Below are 11,019 nucleotides of genomic sequence, written 5' to 3'. Positions count from 1 at the left end.
TGTGCCCTCCACAACTAGATGGAAAACAACGGCTTGAGCTTGGAGCTAAGCCACAGGTGGGCGGCCAGTTTGCTCAGTGGTTAGAGCACACTTTGCTCCTAACACCAAGGTCACTGGTTCAATTCCCACATGGGCCAGTGAGCTGTGCCCTCCACACCTAGACTGAAGTTAATGACTTGACCTGGAGCTGCTGGGTCCTGGCAAAACACACTGTTCCCCAATAAAATAAAATAAATTATAGAACAATTAACTTGGAGACCCAGTCTAGCCGAAGTGGAAGCCGCATTGAGACTGACAGGAGGGGTGGAGATGCGAAACAGGCTGGCCCCAAACATCTGTGTGGCGGTTGAAAGTTGCGACGGATACCTCAGCCAGGAGATTCCCCAGGGAGGAGCAAGAGACCCTGGTCTCACACCAGGCTCCCCATCCAGGAGTACTGGTGCTGGAAAGTGGAGCCCTCATAACGTCTGGCTGTGAAAAACAGCAGGGATTCAGACCCTTGGGTAGGACGGAAGGTTGCAGGAAACCCAGACATCCTCTTAAGTGGCCCGCGCTCCGACTCACTCGCTTGCAGGCACTCACCTTGGGCTCCGCGGAGGGACGGTGACTCGGGGGAGCGTCAGAGGCATGGGAGGGCGGTGGGGACAGACTGAAGTGTGTGGCCTGGGGGTTGGCCTGGAAGACAGCAATTTCCCTGTGTGGGGTCTTCTTTCCGGGCAGCGGCAGGCAGACGCCATCTTTCCTATGTTGAGCCCGCCCCCTATGCTTCGCCAAATCTCAATCTGATTGGCCTGGTGGTGAGCTCTGAAGCTCCGCCCTGCTGACTCACTGAGACCCCGTCTCACCCAGTTCCCTATCAGGAGCTGAACCTTACCGGAGCAGTCAACCCACAGCAGGTAGCAGCAGGCCTCGATGTGTCCCGGCTTTTTGTGGAGCTACCCCAGGCCTGTACTGGTGGCAGCTGTCCTCAGTTCACAGCATGAACTCTCCCACATGCTTCCAGGTCCAGCACAGGCAGCAACCAACCATCCATCAATTTGTAGTCCCGTATCAGTCACAAGCAGTGGATGACCTGGACCGTCACCAGAGCCCCTCCCAAGAGGCCCCAGAACCAACATATTTGGAGGTCAGCTTCAGACCACAACAAAGCACCACCTAATTAGCCCACAAGGGGCACACCCAAAGGGCAGTCTCAACAGGCACCAGCCTGCTAGGGAAAATCCTATTCTGTGTGGTAAGCCCCCCAGCACAGCAGCCCATAAACTGGATGTGGCCAAACCCCACAGCCTGTCAGCCTGAGGGTCAATCCCACCCACTGATGTGCCAATAGCAATCAAGGCTCAAATATAACAGGAGGGCATACACGACTCACACAAGGGATACACCTGGAGCACCTGGCTCAGGTGACCAGGGAGACTGTGCCAGGGCCCCACAAGGCACCTACTAAATAAGGCCACCTGGCAAGAGATGTAGCAGATTCACATAATACAAAGAAACAGAGAGGCAGCCAAAATGAGGAAACAAAGAAATATGTCCCAGATGAAAGAATAGGAGAAAACTCGAGAAAAAGAACTAAATGAAATGGAGGCAAGCAACTCACCAGAGACAGAGTTCAAAACAATGGTTACAAGGATACTCAAAGAACTTAGTGAGAACTTCAACAAAGAGATAGCAAGCATGAAACATGACATTGAAATAATAATAATAAAAAAAGAACCAGTCAGAAGTAAAGAATACAAAAACTGAAATGAAGAATGCACTAGAAGAAATCACCAGCAGATTAGATGAAGCAGAGAATCGAATCAAAGATTTGGAAGACAAGGTAGCAGAAAACACCCAAATAGGACAGCAAAAGGAAAAAAGAATAAAAAAAAAAATAAATGAGGATAGTTTAAGAGACCATCTGGGACAACATGAAGCATAACAACATTCGCATTATAGGGGTACCAGAAGGAGAAGAGAGAGAGCAAAGGATTGAGAACCTATTTGAAGAAATAATGACTGAAAACTTTCCTAACCTGGCCAAGAAAATTGACCTACAAGCCCAGGAAGCACAGAGAGTCCCAAAAAAGATGAACCCAACAAGGCTATCATTTAAAAATCAAAGGACAGATAAAGAGCTTCCCAGACAAGAAAAAGCTGAAGGAGTTCATCACTACCAAACCACTATTACAAGAAATCTTAGAGGGACTTCTTTAAGACAAAAAAAAAAAAAAAAAAAAAAAAAAAAATCAAATGTATGAATAATAAAATGGCAATAGTTACATATCTATCAACAATTACTTTCAATGTAAATGGATTAAATGTTTGTATCAAAACCGTAGGGTGGCTAAATGGATAAGAAAACAAAACCCTTACATAACACTGCCTACAAGAGACTCAGTTCAGATTGAAAGACACACAGACTGAAAGTAAAGGGATGGAAAAAGATATTTTGGTCCAGAGAGGGTGGAGCGATCGATGCCAGGGCGCAGGATCTGTGGCTGAGTAACTAACTATCTCAGGAGCGAGTCCCATTCTCGCGGAGGGGGATGGTGGGGGAGCATTTTCTTTGGACGATGTGGGCAGACTCAGCAATTGACTGTTGACAAATCTGTACTGGCCTTGCCCAGGGACAGGAGGGTTAAAAGAGACAAAGCCTGTGAAAGCGCTGTGTAAACTGAAGTCCTATACCAGGGTTAGCTCTCTAGTAATCAGGAACACGAACGTCACCAGGTCACCACCAACATGTATAAATAAAACTGGCCCAGAGTTGCATTTGACAGACCACCCGCTGACCTGCACTCCTTTCCCAGCTGACAGCGACGTTCTTCCCTGGCCCTACCAAGTCCCTTTTGACTGGGCAATACCTGCATGTTCACCCCAGGTGCAGAACTTATAGTGGCAGTATTCACTGTGTGCTTATTTAACATAATTTTTAAAAATAATTGAAATATGACAGTGAAATATGGTACCCTTCCCCAAACTAGAAGATCTTAAAAGGGTCAAAGGCCATTGGTAAAACAGGGGTGACAGGGTAAAGGGGTGTTACAGGATTAATTTCATCCTTCCAAAATCAATGTGACAGTATTTGGAGATAGGTCTTTCAGTAGGTAATTAAGTTAAAATGAGGTCTTTAGAATGGGCGTTAATCCAATGTGACTGGTGTCCTTTATAAGAAGAGATTAGGACAGAGGCAGAAGACCACTATCTACAAACCAAGAAGAGACGCCTCAGAAGAAGCCAAACCTGTGCACACCTTGATGCTGGATTTCTGGCCTCCAGAACTGTGAGAAAATTAATTTTCATTACTTAAGCCCCTCCTCAAAAAGGAATTAGCTATTTTCTGATTCTCTTATTGGATCTCTTTAAAAATTGTTCATTCCCAGGTGTTGGCACCCTCCAAAACTTTAAATAAAAATAAATTAATTTACTCCTAAAAACAAAACAAAAACTGGGAAAAGTGTGTCCTTGGAGTCCAAAGTTTCATTTAACATTAAATGTCACTATTAATATTAATTCAATTGGCAAAAATTTACCGAGAGTCTGGCAATACCAGGTATTTCTTTCATTGAAATTTACAATAATCCTGTGCTAGAAATGAGTATTCCCATTTTATACATAAGAAAACTGACCCAGGGGGATTCAGTGATTTGGGCAACACCCCATAGATGACAAGTGGCGTGACAGGATTTCCCATCTAGGTGAGTTTGGTTCATCAGTCCAGTTTGGTTCAGCAGTCCATGCTCTTTGTACTGTAATAACCCTTCTCAAAGACAGTACAATTGAATTGAATTCAGAGTTCAAGTGAAAATATGTTCAAAGGGCTGTGAATTCAGTTTAAATTTGATAAAATAAGTCTTATTACTTTCAAAGACTTAAATGTTTTTCTAATCTATGCCATCTAAAACATCAGCTCCTATAAACTCCATCATCAAGATTTCTCTTTTTTAATCCTAAAAATGAATAAAGAAACTGGCCCCCGCCCCAACTGCATGTCTTCCTTTTGTTTTTGATTTTTTCTTTTAAGAAAAGTTCTTATGACCAATATTTTTATTATCATTGCCAAATGTGGGTCTAAGTTGCAACCTTCTGAATCCTAAGCCTTAGAGTAGGAATTGGAAGAAGGTATATTGACAAAATATGGGAAGTAAATTTACACATCTTTGATTTCTGAGATAAACTGTGAACAATAAATGGCATCCCTTTAAAAAAAAAAAAGATATTTCATGAAAATTGAAATGGAAGAAAAAAAACAAAAAAAAGCTAGGGTAGCAATACTTATACCAGACAAAATAGACTTTAAAACAAAGTCTATAACAATAGACAAAGGACCCAGTTATCCCACTTCTGGGTATTTATCTGAAGAAACCCAAAATGCTACTTCGAGGGGACGTTGTGCATCCATACATTCATTGCAGCATGGTTTACAATGGCCAAGATGTGGTGGCAGCCTGGGTGTCCATCAATGGAAGAATGGATAAAGAGTAGGGGATACATACATACACACATACAGATAGATGGATAGATAGGTAGATATAGATAGATATAGATAGATATACAATGGAATATTGCTCAGCCATGGAAGGGAATAGGTTCTTGCCGTCTGCGGCAGCATGAGAGGACCTGGAGGGTATTGTGCTGAGCGGAGTATGTCAGACAGGGAAAGACAGATGCAATGTGATTTCACTTGTATGTGAATCTAAAGAACAAAATAAACAAAACAGAAACACACTCATAGATACAAAGAACGTTTTGATGGTTGCCAGATGGGAGGGGAGTTGAGAGTGTTGATGAAAAATGGGAAGACATTAAGAAGTACAAATTGGTTGTTACAAAGAAGTCATGGGGATGTAGGGTATAGCAGACGAAATATAATCAATAATATTGTAACAACTATGGTGTCAGATGGGTACTAGATTTATCAGGGTGATAGATGGGAGGGGGTGGGGCAGGGGAAAAAGATGAAGGGATTAAGCAGTACAAATTGGTAGTTCCAAAATAGTCATGGGGATGTAAAGCAAAGCACAGGGAATATAGTCAATGGTATGATAACAGGTATGTATAGTGCCAGGGGGATCACTTCTTAAATTATAGAAATGTCTAACCACTATACTGTACACCTGAAATTAATACAAAGTAGTATCAAATGTTAACTGTAATTAAAAAATTTTAGAAAGGGGGAGAAAGTTGAAGGGAAATAAGAGGTTCAAATTTCCAGGTATAAAACAAATGAGTCATGGGGATGTAACACACAGCATGGGGAATATGGTCAGTAATATTGTGATAGCGTGGTACAGTGTCAGATGGTTGCTGGACTTGTGGTGACCACTTCTTTAGGTATGTAAGTGTTGAATAACTATTGTGTACACCTGCAACCAATATGATATTGTATGTTAGCTATAATTTTTAATAAAAATCTTTAAAAAATAATAGGGGAAAAATGATGAATATTTGCAAACACATTGTGTCAAATGTCAGGCGAAGGAGGGGAAATGGCAGAAGGTCTCTTTAAAGCTTTTTTTGGAGAGGGAAGAGCAGACACGACAATCCTGGGCTCTGTCCTTTTTTCCAGGTTACAGCCATATTTACCCTGTTACCAGGCAAGTACTTCTACATGCTTTACGTTTTCTTTGGCATCCCCCTGCTGGTCCTGGTCCTGTGTCACGGACACAGGTGACATCCCGGCAACTATCTTATCCACTTCTTACAATTGGTTCTGAAAACTCCCATTCCTTCTCGATCCTCTTTCCAAATGGTGCTCCTGACTGCTTTGCAGTCCAATGCCAAGCAGGTCCGATGCCAAGCCCGTGGACCAAGCTGAACCCAGGATCGTCATCAATTCTCAAGAGCTCCCGAGCCCCAAACTTGGCAGGTGTCCCTCAGCCCCAAGCAGCAACGTGAAGCTGCTTGAGAGGCTTCTTGCATGAGAGAAACAGAACACACTGCAACTGCCCCCACGGGCTGTGGAGAGGAGTAACCAGTGTCCTGAGCTGGTGTCCGGGAGACTTACATACTCCATCATCAGCAACCCGGGTGAGGTGGGACAGCAGGTGGAGAGGTTGGACGTCCCCCTGCCCATCACTGCCCTCATTGTTTTTGCCTACATTTCCTGTGCAGCCACCATCCTCCCCACCTGGGAGAAGCACCTGGACTTCGAAGGTGACTTCTACTTCTTCTTCGTCACGCTGACTGAGATCAGGCGTGGGGATACCGTTTTAGAACACCCTCACTTCTTGTTTTTTCCCCTCTACATCATCATTAGGATGCAGATTGTGTGTATCCCTTCCAAGTTCCTGCAAAGCAGGCTGATTGACATCTGCAAAACTCTCATGCTGTTCTTCACAAGAAACTCTACTAAAAAGCGAAGTCTCCACCCTCTCTCGTGTGACTCAGATGGGCTGAACTGGTTTCCTTGCCTTGTCTTTTGGGTCAGTGTAGTTAAAACTGGTGGCACTGCAGCCTGTCACCTGTGACCTTGGGGTTTGGAGACAAATCCTGTATGAGGGCTGATTTCAGTCTCGAGGTCCTGCAGGAATGTGGCCAGTGCCCTCTGTATCAGGACATTAGATAGAAACTATCACCATTATCCAAAATCCAATTAATTTTTCTGTCTTCATTTTTAAAAAGCGCCACCTTATGTGGACGAAATTGCCTTATGGAAGTCACCAGTTTTCTTGCAACACAAGAAAATAATTACCTTTATTCTTGCAATTTGTACTTTGTGCTAAAGTAAAATCTTCCTGAGCTGCTCCGTTTCCCCCGATGAAACAGAGCTAGTGCGAGCAGCTTCTTTTCTTAAACGAGTGTATGAATGTGCCTGAGACCAGCCTAGTCCCAGCCCGTGTAAACTACACCAATGCCACTGAGTGGAATCGTCACCTGGGGGCTGGGAATACTTCCTGGTTGCCAGATTCTGTGCAGCCCAGTGTTCTCACTAAGCAGCACATCAGTGGCACCTTCTGAATGAGTTGGTATGTGAACGTGTTAATGTTTAAGTGAATGGATTGGCACACGAGATGGTTGGCACTCATTGGGTGGAAACACTCCTGAGCTGTTCATGAATGAGTTGGCATGTGAATAGGCTGGTCTGTGTGGCAGATGCTGTAGGAGCCCCACCCATATGCCCTGGTATTCCAGCTTCCTTTGCCTGAGGACTTTCTCTGCCTACTAAAGCATGGGGGGGCAGGTACATGCAGGGCTGTGCAGGGCAGGCTAGAAGTGCCAAGGAGTTAAGCCTCTGGGGAGCAGTCCTCAACCCATGACTGACAGGAGTGATATATGGCATCCAGATAGGGAGGGATAACTCTGGGCCATGCTCAAGACTGCCTCCTGAGTTCCCCAGCTGAATGGAGCCTCAGTTGCTCATGAGCACACCCACCCTCCCATGCGGGAATTGAACCAACAACCTTGTTGTGGAGAGCTCACGCTCTAACCAACTGAGCCATCCAGCCACCCCTCCGGAAGCTCAGCGGCAGCTCGTGGTCTTCAATCTCATTGTGAAGGGAGCAGCTCACGGGCCCATGTAGGAATCGAACCAGCAACCCTGTTGTTCAGAGCTCGGGCTCTAACCAACTGAGCCATCCTGCAGCCCCATTTTCCCACTCTTCTTGAGATCACCCCCAAATAACCCATTTGCACACAAACCCTTGTCTCAGAATCTCTCCTGAGGACCCCAGCCTGGGAGAGGATGTAACAAGTCTGTGTGTGAACTGGTTGCCATACACACGGAGTAGTACAAGGGTCTTACTACTATGTCCCTGCTCAGTTATGAGATATGACCGATTTGAGAGAATCAGAGTTTCTTTGAGAGAATCTTGGGAAAATCAGCCTGCGTCCTGTGATTAGCAAAATGACCCAGTCCCTACGTAAATTCTGAATTTTGCTCCAGGGTATAGAACAAAAATTGCAGGAACCAATGAAAAGTGCCAGGAGATTCCAGTTTGAAAACAAAGGAAGCACATAGGTTTTGAAGGGCTCTTCCGAATGTATTCAGTTCGATATCCACTGAGTGCTTGCTGTTTTCAGGATCAAGTGGAGGGAGGAATGGGTCCAATCTCAGCCACTTCCTCCTGGAAGTGGGTAGAAAGTCCTGTTTAAAAGCAAACATGGAGTTTATCAGGGACACATTTGCAAATTAAAGGTCACAGTCATTGGCTCCTTTTATTTGCTAGTGGGTCTTCTTCTGCGAGTCTCAGGACTTGGCCCAGCAGGCCTTCCTGTTCCTCACTTCTCACCGCTCTGCCCCCAGGACACCATATTCCACCCCCCTATTTGCTTCGCATTCCGGTGCAGGAATAGGAATTCATTCCTCCAAGCTCTTACTTGGTGGTCCTCAATCTTGCCTGTACATCTGAGGAGCTTCTAGGAATTCATGGGGCGCAGAAACACCCTGCCCCCCAAGCATAGCTCATCTCGGACCTGCCAGGACCTGGACCAAACCTTTTGGTGGAGGCTCTGACCCAGAGGCTGTGACCCAGAGCCCATCAGCCCAGTACGTGGTATTGTTAGCTTAGCTCCTCCCCACTTGTTAAACAGAAGACGAAACTGAAGTTCAGAGGCTTTTAGTTCAAGACGACAGCCAAAGAGATGGTGGGGAGGTCGAGGATGAAGGGAGTCGGTCCAGGAGGCCCTGCCGGGGGCTGCGAGAGCGGGCGCTGTCAAGGGAAGGGCAGCCGCTCCGGCGGCACTGCCAGGTGGGCTCAGGATTCGCGGCTCGTGGGGTGGGGCAGCTGATGGAGGAACCGCTCCCACTGGGACTCTACGTTGTAGTCCCGCGGCGAGGCTGCCCCGGGGCCGACTGGCCAGACCGCGCTTCCCAGAGCGGCCACCAGGTGGGGCCGCCAGACCGCATAGGTCCCGCGCTCCTGGGCCAGCAGGTGGCGCGTCTGCTGTTCCGAGCCCGGTAGCTCCTCCACCGCCCGGAGCCTCCAGGAAGGTCTCCCCCACCCCCCCACCCTGGGAGTGGATGTCTCCCGCTGTGGCCCTCTGAGAGAGGACGTCCCGGACTTCTGTCCTCACTGCAGTCCCCTAGGAGGAGGCATCTCGGACCTCTGTCCCCCGCTGCGGACACCCGGGGTAGCAGCACCTCGGACACATGTCCTCGGAGCAGCTCTCTCAAGGGGCGCTTTGGACTCTTGTTCTGGCTATGGCTGTCCCAGGTTCCTCAAATCACGTCCTGCCCAGCTAAGGTCAGTGAAATGTTATCACTTGAGTTCCAGCCACTTGACAATTGATGTCCTGTCATTAGGCCCACTTCATCTGGGATGCTTCCTTCTTTGATCCACCAGCCTCACTCCAGAGAGCAGGGCCTTTTGCAGACCGTCTGGAGCTTGCAAGAAAGACACCTAGAAGTTTCTACAATGTACAGATGCCTTTTCCCACCTGACATATGGTATTGGAGGTTCTGGGAGTGACGCCCCAAGAATGGCTGTGGTGTTGGGGTTGTGGTTTGCCGTCTCTAACGCTGCCAGGTGCTTTTCACCTGGTGGGTGTGAAAACCACGTCTTAAGGGGGAGGGCCAGAGACAGGCAAGCTGTCACACGAAAGGGTTTGGGAAGGCCTAGTGCTTCCTGGGAGGGCCATTGAGGACAGACCTGGCTGGGTGCCAGTCTTGCTGTGACCCTGCTCTGCTGAGTGACCCGGACAAGTGGAGACCTGCTTCTGGATCCTTGCAGAGAGGGGAGGATTAGCCTGGGCATCCCATGTGGTCCTGCTGACCTCAGGGTTTGGGTGTCCTGCCTTGTCATGCAGAGAGCCTGCTGCTTTGATGGGTGGGGGGGGAGTGACCTGATCCCCTAGGACACTGGCATGTGGGCTGCTGGATGTATTGCCCTTGACCTGGGCCTCTCAGTGCTGACCAGGAGGCGGCCGTGTGGCTTAGTGGTTAAGACCTTTGCCTGTGGAGACAGGCTGCCTGGGCAACCTCAAATCTTGGCGGGTTTCTTTACCTGTTAAATTGACATAAAAATAGTACCTACCTCAAAGGGTTGTTATGAAGACCAAACACGATAATCCATGAGGAGTGCTGTAGCCCAGTGTCCAGCTTTGTGAGCTCTTAAAAAAAAATCCTAGCTCTCCCCATGACTGTGATTAGGAGGCAAAAATGGCACGTTTCAGCTTTCTTCAGCGCCTTCTCACTGCCTGTGGTTGGGAGAAAGGGGGTAGATAGTGAGGTAAGAACCTGGTGTATTCAGCATCAGCTTGCAGGATATTCTCAGTGAGCCCCACAGTGATTTTGGGGTGGTCCCAATCTTGCGGGCCCAGACAGTATGGGCAGACCCTACCCAGGCTGGACACCTTTGGCGAGGTTGGGCACCTCTGGCAATGAACACCCCAGTATGCATAGGGTGGGAGTCACTCTTCCCCAGCCCCCACTTAGCACCTTGAGGTTTCTTGGCACTGTATCCTTCTTCCTCTGCCTGATGTCTTCTCTCTCTCTCTTTCTCTCTCCCTCCCCGCCCCCCCACTCATAGACCTTTCTGGGCCCTCCTCATTGTTCCCTGTGCTTCAGCTTGCCTACCAGGGGCCCTTCGTTCCTTCCCTGTCTCCACTCCTCCCTTTGGCCTCATCCACTCTGGTGAATATTAACACCATCCCCAGTCCTGGCCACTCCCTAGAATTCCAGACTCCAGACTGCTTCCCCAGTACCTCTAACTGACATGTCCAAGACTGAGCTCTAATCTTGTCCCTGAGTCCTGCTCCTTCCCATCTTGGGAGCAGCAGCCCCAGCCTTCCGGTTGCTCAAGCCAGATGCCTAGGAGGCGGCCTTGACTCAGCTTTCTTCTGTCTCCCACTCTGATCTGAGACGCACGTGTGCAGTCTTGAGTGTACCTCCTAGAGATCCTAATGCAGCCGGTTTCAAATGGGGTCTGGCATGTGTGTATCTTAGAAGCTCCCAGGTGACTTTGGTTACTTATTCATTCCTTTACTCATTCACAAGCTTTTGTTCAATGAGCACTGTATGCCAGGTACTGGAGGTATAGCCCTTAAGGAGAGCACTTCTGATGTACAGGCACATAATAGGTGTCACGCATGTTC

General features: G+C 47.7%; 1 protein-coding gene across 1 annotated transcript; it reads left to right on the top strand.

Annotated features, from left to right (window-relative positions):
- Window positions 1-309: 309 nt before the first annotated feature.
- KCNK18 (potassium two pore domain channel subfamily K member 18) lies at window positions 310-8,888 on the top strand. The gene is given in 5 exon segments (XM_033131115.1): window positions 310-433; window positions 5,555-5,579; window positions 5,581-5,644; window positions 5,646-6,348; window positions 8,518-8,888. Coding segments are annotated over 5 exon segments (1,287 nt in total).
- The last annotated feature ends 2,131 nt before the right edge of the window (window positions 8,889-11,019 follow it).

The sequence above is a fragment of the Rhinolophus ferrumequinum genome, chromosome 16 (assembly GCF_004115265.2).
Source record: "Rhinolophus ferrumequinum isolate MPI-CBG mRhiFer1 chromosome 16, mRhiFer1_v1.p, whole genome shotgun sequence".
Taxonomy (NCBI): domain Eukaryota; kingdom Metazoa; phylum Chordata; class Mammalia; order Chiroptera; family Rhinolophidae; genus Rhinolophus; species Rhinolophus ferrumequinum.
The sequence above is the reverse complement of the archived record's forward strand: the minus strand, read 5'-3'. Positions and strand labels throughout refer to the sequence as shown.